Source organism: Triturus cristatus, chromosome 9 (genome assembly GCF_964204655.1).
Source record: "Triturus cristatus chromosome 9, aTriCri1.1, whole genome shotgun sequence".
In the NCBI taxonomy this organism is placed as follows: Eukaryota; Metazoa; Chordata; class Amphibia; order Caudata; family Salamandridae; genus Triturus; species Triturus cristatus.
In genome coordinates, this window is record NC_140592.1 from 728,059,702 (window position 1) to 728,078,465 (window position 18,764).

Genomic DNA, 18,764 nt, shown 5'->3' on the forward strand with positions numbered 1-18,764 from the left:
ACACGCACGAGTACATGTCTTTTTTCCAGCCACTCAGACAGGGCACTTGGATAGACCTCCACTCACGTGCAATATTGTGCTTCACCGTTATCAATCCCACAGTCACAGCAATTTGATCCATGGGGGTGAGATCTGTGGCCTCCCATATATTAAGTAGACACCAATTTGCAGATATGTTTTTTTACTCTTAAGACATTTTCAATCTTTTTCCTGAAAAGTTAGTTCAGAAGCCCAGGCTACCTTTTGCACTGGGCTGACAAATATTCAGCTGATTGCCTTGTTCGAGGTGAAGGAGGATTTAAATGAACCAGGCTGGTCCCCTGTTTCCTTTATTTATAAAAATAAAATATAAGTTATCAATGTGTGAGGCAGGAGTCAGTTTTGTCTTAAATTTCTGTGTAGGGTTCCTCTCAATAGAATGAGTGTTATAGTAAATGTTGTGACTAGGTCACTAGAGTGGGGCATTATTAAGAAGATGAAAGACTTGTGTGCATGCTCCAGTTATCTTTCATGGGGACACATCTATTTATAGCCTTGCGGAAGTAGTACAACTGTATGCTTCCCGTAGCAACAGATGTGTGGCTTAATGGACTAGGTGATTAGAGTCTGGCTGTTAGTATGCACAAGACGAGTATAATCAGCCAGATGGATCAATGAGCATTCCCTAAGTATTCATAGACCCAAATGTTTTGAAGCATGTGGCAAAGGTAAACAGATTTCAAAAGGGTTAGGAAGCCTTGAGGGAAGCTGGTGCTGTTTTACCCTTCAGATGCTTCCCTTCTGAACCTTCCTGGGAAGATTCCCCTTATGGCTGGCTAGGAACCAGTTAGTGGCACAAGTGCTGGACAGGTGTGTTGTGACGTATTCTGACACACTGTTTCATGTGCCCTCGAATGGCATTTTGGCCTATTGTTCCAGAGCTCATAGTATCCGGCATCCTTTGGCATCACATCAGAGTCCAGATGAAGTGCACTGTAAAGTGTAGGCAAACAAGCTGAGTGACCATAAAAGGGCACCCAAGTGATCGGAGCCCTGGGCATTACAGTAAATTATAATGGTTGATGCTGTCAGTATGCTGACAGGTAGGCTTGAGAGGTCTAGCCCAGGAGTCTTAGCAGGCGAATTACAGTAAGTTCCCAAGATAATGGTGACAAGATACCCAGGGCAGCCTGCTGTGGTATGTCCTAAGGGATCAAGGGGGTCAACTTTGTTCTGGCCTCATTAACCAGCAGATGTAGAGGTGTGCAGTAAATGTGTGTGTCTCCTTGTACAGGTGTATGTATTCTGTGATATAGGAATGGTTTCAAATGGTATGGATAAGTCTCATCCCCATAAAAGTATCCCCTTAAGCACCAACCTCTCATGATAGAGATGTTCTCTCCCATGTGTGGATTTCTTTCAAATAAAGGAGCAAGGTACGCCCTGTTGTGTTCTGTGGCTATTTGTGAGGGAGGTTAGCATTACTGTAACTGCTTTAATATATCTGAAAGGACTTATAATAGGATGTTCGAGGCATATGAGCTGCAGATTACACACTTTTGCATAGATCGCCATCTGGTGTTGGGTCCGGATGTTTGCAGTTTGTTTTTCCTCTTGGAAAGTCTTTGGAAGTCACAAGGCGGTGACTCCTCCTTTGGATTGTATTGCGCATGGGCTTCGGCTCCATCCTCAGATTGGTTTTTTCCGCCATCGGGCTCGGATGTAATCTTCGCGCTCCGGTTCCGAACATTTCCAGTTCGAGGATCGAAGCGGAATCCTCACTCACATCGCGGTATTGTTTCGATCGCTATCTCCTCAATCACCTTCTCATCGACAAATCTTCGGTTCCAGTCGTCGACGCCGGCCTTCGGGCCTACCCAAGCTCCGGTCCCGGCTGATGGAAAGAACTCCATTCAAGAAGTGCCCTCGATGTGGGTCCATATTCCCTCACACCGATCTTCATGAGGTGTGCAACCTCTGCCTCTCCCCTGAACACGAGGCTCGAGACTGTCCGGCCTGTAAGTCTTTCAGATCGAAAAAGACTATTTGGGACCGAAGAGCCAGACGAAACATGGCGCACTCCTCGACCTCCGTTGCAGTCGACATCTTCGGAGACGACGTCGAAGATCCGGGACAGCAGCACACCGAAGAGGACCTCGTCAGTGCTTCCGAATCCAACGACTCCGATGTAGAGGACATCACCCCGGCGCAGAGGGTCATGAGTAATATAGCCCCCCCCATACCCGCGCCGACACCCAAATAGGCTTTGGTCACGCCTTCGCCTCCGGGCCTAGGCAAGACCAGAGACACTGCTTCACACACCCCACCTTCGGGCCCGGTGAAGAAGCCAAACAGCCTTCCGGCGGATCGGGCTCGAGCCAGCCTTCCAGCGGTGCCCACAAACACACCTCGGCACCGAAAAAGAAACCGGCCTCTACCTCGACACCGAGCTCCGCACCGAACTCCTCAGTGTCGAAACCCAGCGCTTCCGTACTGACGCCATCTTCGGTACCGACCAAACCCCATAAGGCCCTCGGCACCGACACTTCCACGCCGAAGCCCACCTCGGCACCAACCAAGAAATCGTAGGTTCCCAAGCCCAGTGCTAAGCACGGCACGGACAAGCCTAAAAAGTCATCTGCCCCGAAGACCTCGGCGCCGACGGAACAAACATTGTCACAGGAACTGTTTACACCGGATCCCTTACATAAACTCTTACTAAGGATCCAAAAACTGGACATTTGGCACTCTCTTCCAAAAAGAGACATTTGGACAAACCGGCTCCGCCTCCACCTCCAAAGAGGAAGGACTCTGCTACCTCCCCTTTCAGAATACCTTCCCCACCTCCTCCACCTCCTCCACCCTCCCACCTCCGCCCCCTCCGCCTTCTCCACCCCCACCTCATCGCTCTCCGACCCCGTCTCCAGACGATGATGATCAGGGGGACCCATATCATGATCCAGGGGATGTGCCCCAAGACCCCACCCCTACAGGATCCCCAGACCCATGGGACAACTACAATAACCCAGATATTCCAGACGTCCCACAAGATGACCTTTATCCTTCCAGGCCATCTCCACCGGAAGACTCACTAGGTTTCCACCACCTACTTCAGAGGGCAGCACATTATCACGGGGTAGAGTTACACACTGACCCAGTGGAGGAGGATTTCCTCCTCGACACATTTGATACCGCACATAGGTCTACCTCCATACTACCTATGCTCAAGGGGGTGGTAAAACATGCGCCAGAGGTTTTTAAAGACCCAGTCAGGGCCAGGGTCATTAACCCACGCATAGAAAAAAAGTACAAAGCTGCCCCCACAGATCCTGCATATATCAAAGGGCCAGCGCCACTAGATTCCCTAGTGGTTTCCACTGCAAGAAAGAGGTCAAATTCCCAGGCGTCAGGCGAAGCACCACCACCTGACAAAGAGTCAAAGCTACTGGACGCGTCAGGAAAGCGCACTGCGTCACAGGCAGCCAATATATGGCGTATCGCCAACACCCAAGCGCTATTGGCCAGATACGATAGGGCGCATTATGATGAATTAGAAACCATAATGCACCACCTCCCGGAAAGATACAAAAATAGGGCCAATGAATTAATTCAAGAGGGTAAGACAATAACTAACACCTCCATACGCTGTGCCTTAGATGCAGCAGACACAGCCTCCAGGGCCATTAATACTAGCGTCCTCCTCCGTCGCCATGCTTGGCTGAGAATATCAGGTTTCAAACCCGAGGTACAGGCCTCCATCCTAAATCATCCCTTCGACCAAGAACACCTATTCGGCCCAAAGGTAGATGAGGCCCTCGAAAAAATGAAGAAGGACACTGATACGGCGAAATCTATGGGAGCCCTGCAGTCACACCCTCCTAGGCGCTCCTTTCGCCGCTCTTCCTTTCGGAGTACGTCTAGAGGCTACTCCTCAGATAGCGCGTCCACTTCCTACAAATCCCCCACTTAGTCCACCTTCACAAGGGGTTATCAAAGAGGCGGCTATAGGGGCAATAACAATAAAGGCAGAGGAAAAACAAATACCGCCCACTCTGCCACACCGCCTACCCAATGACTTCCCCCCGCTCCCCCCAGACCATCCCACTCCGGTCGGGGCAGTCTACAAAATTTCCTTCATGTCTGGGAGACCATCACCTCAGACAAATGGGTGACCCAAATTATTCGGTCAGGGTACTGCCTAGAATTAACATCTACCCCCCCCAAACATTCCACCAAGGCAACGCCCAATGTCACAAGAACATTCCACATTACTAAAACAGGAGGTAATCTCCCTCCTACAAAAACAGGCAATAGAACAAGTTCCCGCCAATCAGCAAAATTTAGGGGTCTACTCCCTATATTTTCTAATACCAAAAAGGGACGAGACTCTACGACCTATTCTAGATCTCCGGCCCCTAAACACATACATACATTCAGACCATTTTCACATGGTAACGCTTCAGCAGGTGCTTCCGCTCCACTCCCAGAACGACTTCCTCACCACACTGGACTTGAAAGACGCATACTTTCACATTCCGGTACACCATGCTCACAGAAAGTACCTCAGATTTGTAGTGGACGGGCAACACTACCAGTTCAAGGTGCTCCCATTCGGGGTCACAACAGCACCAAGGGTATTCACCAAGTGCCTAGCAGTAGTGGCGGCACACCTCAGAAGACAGCACATTCACGTCTTCCCATATTTGGACGACTGGCTGATAAAAGCCACGTCCTACAACCAATGTGTACACCACACCGCCACTACAATCCAACTACTTCACCAACTAGGCTTCACGGTGAACCACCAAAAGTCCCAGCTAACACCATCCCACATAAAGCAATACCTCTGTGCCACAATAGACACCTCAAAAGCCATAGCCTACCCCAATCCGGCCAGGATTGCAAGCATTCAGGCTTTGCGTCAAAAATTCATACTTCAACACTCCCTTCCAGCAAGAGTGTTTATGCAACTGATAGGGTTGATGGCCTCTTGCATTTTCATAGTGCCCCACGCAAGACTCCAGATGCGTCCACTCCAAGAGTGCTTGGCGCGCCAATGGAACCAGGGGCAACTGACAGATCTGGTGTTGGTAGACGGTCGCACACATCATTTTCTGCAGTGGTGGAACACCACATACCTTTCCAAAGGTCGACCGTTCCTGGACCCGGTTCCACAAATAATACTAACAACAGACGCATCGCTCTCCGGCTGGGGAGCTCATCTATTACACCTCACAGTGCAGGGCACATGGACGCAGCAACAAAAGTTACTCCATATCAACCATCTGGAGTTACTAGCAATCTCTCTAGCCCTAAAATCCTTTCAAAGACAGATTTTAGGCAAGGCAGTCCTCATTCGCACAGACAACATGACGGACATGTATTACATTCAAAAACAAGGCGGCACACACTCTCCACAGCTCTCAACTAGCACAGGGCATATGGAGATGGGCAGTTCCACACAAAATCTTTCTCCTAGCCCAACATGTGCCAGGAGTCCAAAACACCATGACAGATCTGCTCAGCAGACAGACGCAGCAGATCCACGAGTGGGAACTTCACCCGCAGGTTCTTCACCCGTTCTTTCTAATGTGGGGCCATCCGCAGATAGACCTCTTCGCCACCCACGAAAACAAAAAATGCCCAAGCTTCACCGCCAGATACCCACACCCACTGTCCAAAGGCAATGCGATATGGATGAACTGGTCAGACAAATTTGCGTACGCTTTTCCACCTCTCCCACTAATTCCATTAGTGGTGCGAAAGCTACAACAGCATTCCCTCACACTGATCCTAGTAGCTCCAACATGGGCCAGACAACCGTGGTACACCACGCTGCTGGAACTCTCGGTAGTACCACACCAAAAGCTACACCTCTCACCATGCCTCCTAACCCAGAACCATGGAGAGATCAGGCACTCGGACCCAGCTCAGCTCAACCTTGCGATCTGGCTCCTGAAATCCTAGAATTCGGATACCTAAACCTTCCCCTGACTGTATGAACGTCATCATAGAAGCTAGACGCCCTACCACTAGAGCCAGCTACGCTGCCAAGTGGAAAAGATTTGTTGTTTATTGCCATAACAACACAATCAATCCTCTAGACGTGTCTATACAACACATCATATGCTACTTACTCCATCTACAAAGGTGTAACCTAGCATATACCTCCATTCGGCCTCACCTCGCAGAAATTGCCGCTTACCTACAAAACAGGCAGCACCTATCACTTTTCAGAGTAGCTGCCATTAAAGCCTTCATGGAAGGCCAAAAACGAATAATTCCCCCCAGAGTACCACCCTCACCTGTGTGGAACTTAAATATCGTTCTCACAAGGCTAATGGGGCCACCCTTCGAACCTTTGCATAAATGTGAACTGCAATTTCTCACATGGAAAACAGCTTTTCTTGTAGCCATCACTTCCCTTAGAAGGGTCAGTGAGATACAAGCACTTACCATACAAGAACCTTTTCTTCAAATGCACCAAAACAAGGTTGTTCTCCGTACCAACCCAAAATTCCTTCCTAAAGTCATTTCCCCTTTTCACCTCAACCAATCGGTAGAATTACCGGTATTTTTCTCACAACCTCAAACTGTTGCAGAAAGGGCTCTACACACGCTAGATGTCAAATGAGCCTTACTTTACTATATCCAAAGAACACAACCTTTCAGAAAGACCAAACAACTGTTTGTCTCTTTCTCTCCACCACACAAGGGCAACCCCATCTCAAAATCAGGGATAGCTAGGCGGATTGTAAAATGCATCCAGATTTGCTACCACAAAGCAAAACGAGCGCTATCCGTTCCCCCTAAAGCCCATTCTACACGAAAGATAGGGGCTTTTATGGCTTTTCTAGGGAACATCCCATTAGATGATATCTGCAAAGCAGCTACATGGTCAACACCGCACACTTTCACTAAACATTACTGTGTAGATGTGCAAACCAAGCAACAAGCTAGTGTGGGCCAGGCTGTACTAAAAACACTATTTCAAACCACTGCAACAGATACCGGTGGTCGCCGCTAAGGTTGGGAACTGCTATATAGTCTGTGCAAAAGTGTGCAATCTGCAGCTCATATGCCTCAAACGGAATATGCTACTTACCAGTATGCATCTGTTCTTGGCATGTAGAGCTGCAGATCTACACACGCCCATCCGCCTCCCCGGCTACCTGTATCTGTTCCAGTCTATCTTATTCAGATACAACACACATGGGTTTCTTCACTGTTATTACTACGCTCCATCTTTCCCTGTTGGTAAAAAAACAATCTGAGGATGGAGCCGAAGCCCATGCGCAATACGATCCAAAGGAGGAGTCACCGACCTCGTGACTTCCAAAGACTTTCTAAGAGGAAAAACAAACTGCAAACATCCGGGCCCAACACCAGATGGCGATCTATGCAAAAGTGTGTAGATCTGCAGCTCTACATGCCAAGAACAGATGCATACTGGTAAGTAGCATATTCCTTATTTGGGAGAGAGGATACAGTACACAGGGATACCACATGCTATCATCCACCCTTCATGCAAGACAAGATAGCTGTTCACTTGCACATACAGTTTGTGCGCCCTCCAGAAAACAGTGGCCAATACTGTGTGTCTCATCTGTTTTGCCAGAACCTCTCACATGCAAGACTCAGCCCTTTGGAACTCCTGACCTCTTTCCTTAAGACTCAAAGAGAATCACTGTGAATTTAGAAAAAAAATTGAAAACACTGCCTTTCCACTCAGCCTACAGGCAGTCAATCGCTAGTTAGACTCCAAACCTTTCACTTAACTTCCAAATTCCCTCCTTGATCAGATGGCTAAGACCAATCAATCCCCAATATATCTCCATATAACCTACCATGCCAAGATAACCAGCCTGGCAGAAACTGTGCCCAAAGACAATAAAGCCCATACAAATTATGTACCTAAATTCAATAATATAGACATTGTTCAATTGAGGGAACGAGGGCTGTGTCTGCTCTGTTTGCACCTTACACTTTTTCCTTCATGTTTTCAGGAGTCTCTTGCAGAGTGTTGAAGAAGCACTGGAGGCAAGGTATTGTTAAGACCAGCCCATAGAGATGCATTTCATTTAGCATTACTAACTATCTGTCCATTTTATCTTATTTGATCTTATTGCTCCATACACAACAGTGCTTAATCCCCAATCAACATGATCCTCTCCTGACCCTACCAGTCATCTGTCAAATACCATTTACATAAATCTGTTGCCAGCATCAACCTCAATAGACCAACTAATACTCACCCAGCATAGCATTCGGCTCATTAACCATAAATGTGGCCTTTACTGCTTTACCTAAACTCGCCAAAACAGTCTGTGACATTCTCCCAATCAGCTTATCCAGGAGCGCAGCTGTGCATCAAAACAGCACATTGCCTAACAATATATATCCTGGCTTGCATTAATGTACCTGTTTGCCTGGTGAAAAACCAGATCTGTGTGCCAAATCCCAACACAACAATTAACTATGCCACCTAACTAAACAACCCAAAACTCCAAATTATCTTTTTCAACTAATCACACTAAAGCCAATCCATATTTACGCAGCTAATTTCTACATTCCTACTAACAAAGTAGCTATGCAGTTGACTCTCTAACCAGGACATAACGCCTCTTCAAACCATCCAATCTTCACAATGCCCAGTGAGACAATCATACAGCGACTTAGGAGTGCACCTCTCTACAAACATGTTAATCAGTAAATATCAAGACCGCTTACCTTCTACACAAACTAAAAGCTCACTGCACATCATGAGACAAGCCATCATCTAAATCAATATCTAAACTCCTCTAGTACTTACTGCTGTCCCTTCTTCACAGCTGTTTGGGAACTGACCATAAAATGTTTGATGGCAACATAGAGGATGCATTTGTCTGTGTACCTAGTTTCCTCCACCTACCTATGTATGAACTGCTTTTGCCACCCAGTTTTTGTTTTCTGCCTTTAAGGAGGATAGAAAATTGCCTTCTGCATTCTCATCCTGATTTTGAGTTGTGCCTCACTTGGTTTGCTTTTTCAAGGATTTGAGCAGTGCATGGGGTTTGGCTCACACCAATTATAACACAAAAATATCATTGGGTCTAAATACGCACACAAAGAAGCTGATGATTATCAGGTATATGTCTTCGCTAGTCTCCTCGGGGGAGAGATCCCTTTTAGGACAAATACCCTCACCCACCTATGGTGGCATGCTTCATCATATGGATTTCTCCTCCCAATGGGAAAACCTAGTTCCACTGAGGGCTACAACCTCCTCACTGTGAGGAAGGAGCTCAGGGATGTTTTGAAAGTGGCACTACACTACTGAGGATGCTAAAATCCCATATGTATGAAGTGTGGTCGGGTGAGGACGCAGCGCAAAAAGGTGAAAAGTAGTGATAGTGAATTAAAATGCCTAGTGTGAACAAAACAAAACCTTTATTCACTTGTACATACTGGTAGGATTAAAAAGCAGTGCAACAGGCAGTGTAAATTATAAACTGCTCGGTTTAACAAACGGTCGACATGTTTCAGCCAAGGTGATCTAAGCTAGTATCTAGGCTTTCTTCAGCACCACTAGAAAGATAAATTGCTGCTGCTAATAAAGTGGAAAACGAAAAATATGTAAAAATATACACAGAACCAGCAATCCTATATGTTGTTAGGGTATCACTGGAACTATCTGTAGATATAAGACAAAAAAAGGGGGGGACATATACAACAAATCAGTCAAACATAAATGTCAGTGCGTATACAGTCTCAAGGATTGCATATATCCTTGAGAAAAACGTATAATTACGTATATATATTTTATAGTGTGAGGGATTTCCTTCATAACACATTCATGACACTTACCCTAAGCTATAGGATAGATAGGCGCACCTCAACCTGGCAACACCTCAGGGAAGACGCCCCGCTCTGTAAAAGATGTAGGCCTAACGGCTAGGGCGCTCGACCTCGGACCTGGGGAACTGGGTTCGAGTCTCGGTAATGACGCTGAACATCCTGTGATTCTGGGCAAATCACTTAATCTCCCCGTGCCTAAGAATGAATGTGTGTCCTGATGTAACGTAACTGGTGCTATGTAAAGCGCTCTGATACCTGATTGGATTCGGGTCAAGTTCACGCTATATAAAACTCTGCAAATTGTTTTTTAAATAGGATCATATGTCACACATATTGACAACTGCATGTGGACACTGATCTACAAAAAATCTAAAGGTGAATACCACAACCCGGCTCTGGGTATGGTGCATGGAAATATATTTGAGATTTGTATTTCTATAAACATATTAGCGAGAATGTTTACACTACTGCCTGGGATACCACGCTTTTAACATTGACTGATATCTTTATATCTGAAAGAGACACGTTAGTGATAGATTCCTTACCTTAGAATTTCCCCAGGCGTTAGACTGGATCCGGAAAGTTTTGCTAGCAGTACCCCTGCGCATCAGTAGGTGGCGTCATGCGGCTCCGCGTCCGTCGCTGGCGTCGTAAGTGCCGAGATGATGTCACGGAGACTACTTAGGTGCCACCCACGCGTGCTGATGTCAGTTCTTTCTTTTTCCGCGCCAGCAAGCGCAGATCCGCTTAGAGCACGTAGCTTAGTCACTTTTTGACTACACTTTTGAGACTTTTTGTCTCCCTCTTTCTCCTTGGTGCACATAGGGATGCCTGGATTGAAGTCTTGTGGGGCCTGCTGTCGCAATATGTCGGTGGCGGACCCCCACGATGTATGCCTCTACTGCCTGGAGACTGACCACGACTCCCGGTCCTGCCGGGACTGTCGGGCCATAGCCCCAAAGGCCTTGAGGGAGCGGCGCCGGAAGCTGCTGGAGGCCCGGCACTCGTCCCAACGCCTTTCCAGGTCCAGGGACCGTTCCCGGGAATGCTCGCGGGGCCGCAGTCGTCGCTCCTTGGGCTCCAAGTCTTCGCCCTCGGATTCCAGTAAGCAACGACAAAAAAAGAAGTCGAAGAAGCGTGTTCGCTCTCCAACGTCCCACCGCCGGTCCTCGGATGCGGACGAGGGGGACAGGGCTTCTGCCCCTGCGGCTCTCTTGGAGCCTGGGAGTCCCGTGGCCTACCCGCCTTACCCGGGTCCGTCGGCGACTCCCGAACAGGTGCAAGAATTTCTTGTCACCATGGACTGCCTCTTCAGGCCTCGGGCTCCCGCCGGCGTGCCTTCGGGCCCGCGGTCCTGTGTCCAGATCCTGTTGGGTTGTCGACGCCGCCGGTGGATCCAGCTTTGGCGCCACGGGATCCTGCGCTGTTGGCTCCGGCCCCGCGAGGTCCAGCGCTGCTAGCTCCGGCCCCAGTGCCAGCCTCGGCTCTGCCTCCGGCGCTGCAATGGGTGCCGTTTGTCCCGCCCTTGCCCCGGTTCCAGGACCATTTTGTTCCTACCTGGGATCCGCATTGGGAGGCGGCGCCGGCTCGGCCCTGGCCAGTGCCGTTTCCGACGCCGTATGTTCCTTCTCCGGCTCCAGCTCTGCCGCCGCGGTCTGTTCCCCCTTGGGACAGAAGTCGAGAATGACTGGGAGGGGTCCGAGGACCCTCTTGCCCGTCAGTGTGACTCCGAGCAGGACTGGGTGGACGACTTGGAAAACGCCGGCGAACTCAATGTCTCTTCTGACATGGGGTTTGCCTCACCCCCGCCTACCATGGAGGAGGGTGCCTCCTACACGATGGTGCTCCGTCGGGCAGCTGTGGTCCTCAACCTCAATCTTCCTACGGTGGCCCTCAAGACTAATCTCCTCACTGAGGTGCTCCAGACGGCGTCCACTTCGTTGGAGCCCCTGCTTCCCTTCAACGACGCCCTCACTGACGTCTTGTTGGGCACTTGGTCGATGCCGGCCACAGGGGCCCCTGAGGATAAGAATGTTGCCAGGCATCACCACCCGGCGCCGGGTGACCCCGCTTTTCTGACCACTCATCCTACACCTGAGAGCCTGGTCATCCAAGCCTCGACGTCACAGAGTGCTTTTCCTAAGGCCCCGCCGGATAAGGACTCTAAGAAGCTGGAGCAGTTCGGTACAGTAAGACGTTGTTCTCTTTGGCCAGCTTGGGGCTACGGTCAGTGAACATCGCTTGCTTATTAGGCTGCTATTCCCACGAGGTTTGGGATACAGTTGCGCAAGTGTTGCCTCAGTGTCCTGAGGAGATCCACGCTGTGCTGTCCCATACTGTTGCTGAGGGTAAAGATGCGGCTAAGTTCGCCATCCGGTGTGGTTTGGACACCGCGGACTCACTGGGTAGGGCGATTTCTACGTCTGTGGCGCTGCATCACCATGCCTGGTTGCGATCTACCGGGCTCTCACCCGATGTCCAGAGCTTGCTCATGGACATGCCCTTTGATGGCACTCGCCTGTTTGGCGATAAGGCGGACAGTACACTGGAGCGTTTTAAGGACTCGTGAACCACGGTCAAGTCCTTGGGTCTTTCTGCTAAGAGCCCGGCCACTCCTGGTTTTCGTTCCTTTTGTGGCCACGGTAGGGGCGCCCAGGCACGTTCCTTCTGCAAGCCCGTGCAGAACCAGCCTCAGCCCCGCCGCGGCTTCCGCAGGGGCGGGTCTGGGAATCAGCGTGGGGGTCAGTCCCCCTCCGCCCCCCTGCTGCTTCTACCTCCAAACCTTCCTAATCCGAGCTTTGTGGAGCACCCCACGCCGGTGGGTGGCAGGATCCGCCACCACCTCCCCCACTGGCGCGATATCACATCGGACAAGTGGGTGTTGCAGATCATCAGCAGGGGTTACTCCCTGCCCTTTCAGTCTTCCCCTCCAGGCATGCCACCTCGGTGACACCGCATGTCGGGGGATCACTTGGTACTTCTCCAGCATGAAGTCACGGCCCTCTTGGCCAAGGAGGCCATTGAGTGCGTTCCTGGGCCGGAAGTAGGGAGTGGTTGTTATTCCCACTACTTTCTGGTCGCCAAGAAGGACAAAGGGGGCCTGCGCCCCATCTTGGACCTCCGGAACGTCAACCGCTTCCTCCGGAAGGAGAAGTTCAAAATACTGACTCTGGCTCAGGTTTTGGCTGCCCTCGACCCTGGAGACTGGATGGTAGCGTTGGTCTTGCAGGACACATATTTTCACATCCCTGTCCTGCTGGCCCACCGGCGTTACCTGTGGTTCACGGTAGGCCCGGAGCATTTTCAGTTTGCCGTGCTCCGCTTCGGCCTTACCAGCACCCCTCGGGTGTTCACGAAAGTGATGGCGGTGGTCGCAGCTCATCTGCGCAGGTCAGGGGTGTCAGTCTTCCCATACCTTGACGACTGGTTGTTGAAGGCGGGCTCGCCCCAGGCAGTCGTCTCCCAGCTTTAAACGACGGCCAACCTCCTGCATTTGCTGGGGTTCTCCGTCAACGTGCCGAAGTCGCACCTGAGTCCCTCTCAGAAGCTCCCCTTCATCAGAGCGGTTCTGGATTTGACGCGGTTTCAGGTCTATCCTCCCGAACAGCGAGTCTGGGATATTCAGGCTATGATTCTGATCTTTCAGCCTCTATCCCGGGTTTCAGTCAGGATGACCCTCCGGCTCCTGGGTCTGATGGCCTCCTGCATCCTCCTCGTGCAACATGCCAGATGGCATATGCGGGCTCTGCAGTGGGACCTGAAGTTCCAGTGGGCACAGGGAAACCTGTCCGATCATGTCCAGATCTCGGAGGGCACTGCACGACAATTGCAGTGGTGGCTCACGAATTGCGATTGGGTCAATGGCAGATCCCTCTCTCTTCTCCAACCGGAGCACACAGTGGTGACGGATGCGTCCCTCCTGGGATGGGGTGGCTACTTGGGAGAGGCGGAGATCAGAGGCCTCTGGTCTCCGGTGGAGTCCCGGCTCCATATCAATCTTTTGGAGCTTCTGGCGATCCGACTTGCACTCAAGGCATTCCTTCCCTCTGTCCGGAGAAGTGTAGTGCAGGTGTTCATGGACAACACCACCGCCATGTGGTATTGCAACAAGCAAGGTGGGGTGGGGTTGTGTACCCTATGTCAGGAGGCTCTGCGCCTCTGGACGTGGCTGGAACATCAAGGCATCACCTTGGTGGTTCAACACCTGGCCGGTTCTCTGAACGCCAGGGCGGACGAACTCAGCTGCCGGTGCTTGATGGATCATGAATGGCGTCTGCACTCGGACGTGGTGCAAGGTCTCTTTCTGCAGTGGGGAGAGCCTTGGTTAGATCTTTTCGCCACCGAAGAGAACGCGCAATTTCATCAGTTCTGCGCGTTGCAATTTCCAAGGCGGCACTCGCTCGGCGACGCTTTTCGTCGCAAGTGGTGTTGCGGTCTGTTGTACGCCTTTCCGCCTATTCCACCTCTGCCCAGAGTGCTGAAGAAGATTCGGCGCGACTAGGCCCAAGTCATCCTTGTGGCTCCGGATTGGGCACGAAGATACTGGTATCCCGAGCTACTCAGCATGGCGATCGAGCCCCCGCTCCGACTGCCTCTTCGGGAGGATCTTCTGTCGTAGCAGCAGAGGACGGTCCTCTACCCGAACCTGTCCAGCCTCCACCTCCAAGGGTGGAGATTGAGCGGCTACAGTTGACCGCTTTCGTTCTTCCTCCCGAAGTCTGGGATGTCATTTTGGCAGCCAGGCGTCCCTCCACTAAAATGGTATACGCCTGCAGTTGGAACAAGTTTGTGGCATGGTGCACAGCTAAGGCTGTGGATCCCCTTTCTGCCCCTCTTTCCAAAGTCCTTCTGTTCCTTCTTTCTTTGGCCCAGCAGGGCTCTGCCCTGGGCACTATCAAAGGTTTTCTTTCGGCTATCTCCGCCTTTTTACGGCTTCCAGATCAGCCTTCTCTTTTTAAGTCCCCGGTTTTTAACCATTTCCTGAAAGGCATTACGCACACGTTTCCTCCCGTGCCATTCGTCATGCCTCAATGGGACTTAAACCTTGTCTTGACAAATCTGATGTGCGCTGCGCTCCCTTCGAGCCCCTTCATACCTGTCCTTTGCGCCTTCTTACTCTCAAGACGGCTTTCCTGGTAGCTATCACCTCTGCCAGAAGAGTGAGTGAGCTCCAGGCTCTTTCTTCTAAACCTCCTTTCCTTTCTGTTCACCTGGACAAGGTGCTTTTAAGGACCCGTCCTTCTTTCTTGCCAAAGGTTGTCACGCCCTCCATATCGGGCAGACCATCACTTTGCCTACCTTCTTTCCGCCTCCTTCCAAAGAGGAAGAGAGGCTGCACCGTCTGGACCCAAAACGCGCACTCTCGTTCTACCTGAAGCGCACACAACAGTTCCGGGTGGATGACTAGCTCTTTGTTGGCTACGTGGGTGCCAAACGAGGTCGGGCTATGCATAAACAAACCATTTCTCGGTTGGTCGTTCTGTGCATCAAAGCATGTTATTCGTTGGCTAAGAAGGAGCCTCCTGTGGGGCTGCGTGCCCATTCTACCAGGGTGACAGCAGCCACTACTGCCTTGGGACGCGGCGTCCCCTTGCACGACATTTGTCTGGCAGCTACGTGGGCCTCGCTGCACACGTCTACCAAGCATTACTGCCTCGACAGTCCGGTCCGGAGAGATGGCTTCTTTGGCCGTTCTGTTCTCTGTGACTTTCTGGTGTAATCCTGTTTGCAGACCCACCACCGGGGTTGGTATTGCTGGGGTATCTATTCTAAGGTAAGGAATCTATCACTAACGTGTCTCTTTCAGAGGCACAAGTTACTACTTGTGTAACGATATATCTGTAAGAGACATTAGTTAGTGATAGATTCCTTACCGCCCCACCCATCCTCCCCGTTCTGTGAACTGATTTCTAGGGTTAAGGATATCCCTTTCAGGGCCCTAGTTTCTTGGCACCAGTGGTCAGTTTCTTGCATGGCTCTGCGTTCCTGGCGCGGAAAGTCGTGTACAGAACTGACTTCAGCGCGCATGGGTGGCGCCTAAGTAGTCTCCGTGATGTAATCTCGGCGCTTACGACACCAGCGACGGACGCGGATCCGCATGACGCCACCGACTGACGCGCAGGGGTACTGCTAGCAAAACTTTCCAGATCCATTCTGACGCCTGGGAATATTCTAAGGTAAGGAATCTATCACTAACTAATGTCTCTTACAGATATATCGTTACACAAATAGAGACTTGTGCGTTTGGATACGAGCTAGTGGTTCAATACCTTTGGGCTGACGTTGTAATACCCCTCGGTCATTAGTTTGACATTTATAAGTAAGCGAGATTATTTTTCTATATATTCCACCGCTTATACTTTTGGGGATACTTGTCTTTACGAAAGCGACACCTACAAATAGTCATATGTTAAAATCCTTCTAATTGGAATTTGTTGCATTTGACCTGTTTTTTACCTCAAGTTACCGTATTATTGCTACAATACCATTTTTAATACAAATCTCAAATATATTTCCATGCACCATACCCAGAGCCGGGTTGTGGTATTCACCTTTAAACAGATTTTTTGTAGATCAGTGTCCACATGTAGTTGTCAATTTGTGTGACATATGATCCTATTTACATCTTTTACAGAGCGGGGCCCCCTTCCCTGAGCTGTTGCCAGGTTGAGGTGCGCCTATCTATCCTATACCTTAGGGTAAGTGTCATGAATGTGTTATGAAGGAAATCCCTCACACTATAACATGTATATACGTAATTATATGTTTTTCTCAAGGATATTTGCAATCCTTGTGACTGTATATGCACTGACATTTATGTTTGATTTGTTGTATATGTCTTCTCCAAAACACCCCCCCCCTTTTTTTGTTTTATATATACAGATAGTTCCAGTGATACCCTAACAACACATAGGATTGCTGCTTCTGTGTATATTTTTACATATTTTTCGTTTTCCACTTTATTAGCAGCAGCAATTTATCTTTCTAGTGGTCCTGAAGAAAACCTAGATACTTGCTTAGATCACCTTTGCTGAAACATGTCGACCGTTTGTTAAACTGAGCAGTTTATAATTTACACTGCCTGTTGCACTGCTTTAAAACGCTACCAGTGTGTACAAGTGAATAAAGGTTATGTTTTGTTCACACTAGGCAGTTGTAATTCACTATCACTACTCACGTTTTCACCTTTTTGCGCTGCGTCCTCACCCGACCACACTTCATACATATGGGATTTTAGCATCCTCAGTAGTATAGTGCCACTTTCAAAACATCCCTGAGCTCCTTCCTCACAGTGAGGAGGTTGTAGCCCTCAGTGGGACTAGGTGTTCCCACTGGGAGGAGAAACCCATATGATGAAGCATACCACCATAGGTGGGTGAGGGTATTCGTCCTAAAAGGGATCTCTCCCCCGAGGAGACTAGCGAAGACATATACCTGATAATCATCAGCTTCTTTGTGTACATATTTAGATCCAAGGATATTTTTGTGTTATAATTGTATTGGATAAGGGGATGTTTTTCCTTGCAGGTCTTTAAACTCCCTCCCTTGGACCTCTCCTCCTGTCTTGTTGTTGTATTATTGTTTGGCTCACACCCCCAATTACCATTTGATGAGTCTTGCCCTGTTTATGGTGGAATATAAAATTTCCTAACCTACCTAAAGCAAACTTTCAATTCTATTAAGGACACGGAGACAAGGATTATGCTCATCTTTCTTCATGTGTTTTTTCCTCCAGCAGACTTCAACACTTAATAAGAAACTACCTTTCCCAATAATCACTGGGAAAGGAAATAAAACATTTTAGTCAATCAGTATACAGAATCTCCCATCATAAGCGACACCCTTCCTTCAAGCTCCCTCTTTCTTCATGCGACAATAGCCCAAGGATCTGATTTCATTACTCTCCATTGGAGACCTTATTTTGATCGGAACCTGGAACAAAACATACTTCAGTAACAGACTTCAATCAAGAACTATTTATCATAGAGAGATTCAACAGTCATATTCACCTTACAGGAAAATGTCTAACTGGAATAAAGAACAGTCACATGCCAACATTGAACAATCAAAGAAAATAGTTTTGGTACTTATACCTTACGGAAAGTTGCATACGTACCCTGAATTGGAAATTTACATTCTGTGAGCTAAACAGGGTAGGGAGGAATTCTCCAAAACCTTGGGTGGGAATAATCCATGCCTACGCGTCCTTCATAGATTTGAAACTTTCTGTTACGTAGGCTAGGAAATTTTACATTCTATGTCTGGACCGGAGGCAAGGATTATGCTCGTTCAAAGCTTGTCCACTATCAAAGACTCTGTATCAAGGATTTATCAGAGTTAAAGTAGAACCTTTAAAACATGGAGTGCGAAGACCAATCTGCTGCATTGATTATGTCCTTTAGCCATGCACCTAGAGTAAAAGCTTTAGAGTCAATGGACCCTCAAACTGATTGGGAGAAGAGACTGCTTTGAAAGGTTTCTTAAGAGATACCAGAAGTTGTCACTCCGTAGGAGGCCGAATCCCCTCGGTCATATACTCATAGACCTTAAGGCAGCATACCACACACTATTTTGTGGTTCCGTCAAAAGCTGGATAAAACATGGTCCTAAAGTTGCACTTTGTTCTTCTGATATATGTGAAAAGTGACCCCTTCCAGGGTAAAAACACTGCCTCCACAGCTCAAATATCCGAAACTCTGCGGCAAGAGACCAGGCAGAGCAGCATCATTTTGCCTGAGAACTTCTTGCAGGATAAAAATGTAATGGTTCTGCTAAGACAGGTACAGATTTAAAACCCTGTTAACATCCCATAAGGAAGAATAACTCAGTTTCAGTAGGAGAGATAAACGTATGCCTCTCATTAAATTACTTACCAGAGGGTGTTCCCCTATCAGGTATCCCTGCACTGGGATATGTCCCGCCAAAAAAGCTGACTTGAGGGTATTTAC

At 49.0% G+C, this 18,764-nt stretch overlaps 1 protein-coding gene across 3 annotated transcripts in view; it reads left to right on the plus strand.

Annotated features, from left to right (window-relative positions):
• Positions 1–18,764, plus strand: part of MAP4K2 (mitogen-activated protein kinase kinase kinase kinase 2) — a 299,578-nt gene that overhangs the window by 180,713 nt on the left and 100,101 nt on the right. For 2 of the 3 annotated variants that reach the window (XM_085625928.1, XM_085625930.1), the window contains exon 16: positions 7,986–8,024. The exons of the other annotated variant lie outside the window; for it this stretch is intronic. In XM_085625928.1, coding sequence (XP_085482054.1) covers positions 7,986–8,024 — 39 coding nt within the window. The remainder of the gene's footprint in view (positions 1–7,985; positions 8,025–18,764) is intronic. 3 annotated transcript variants of the gene reach the window in all.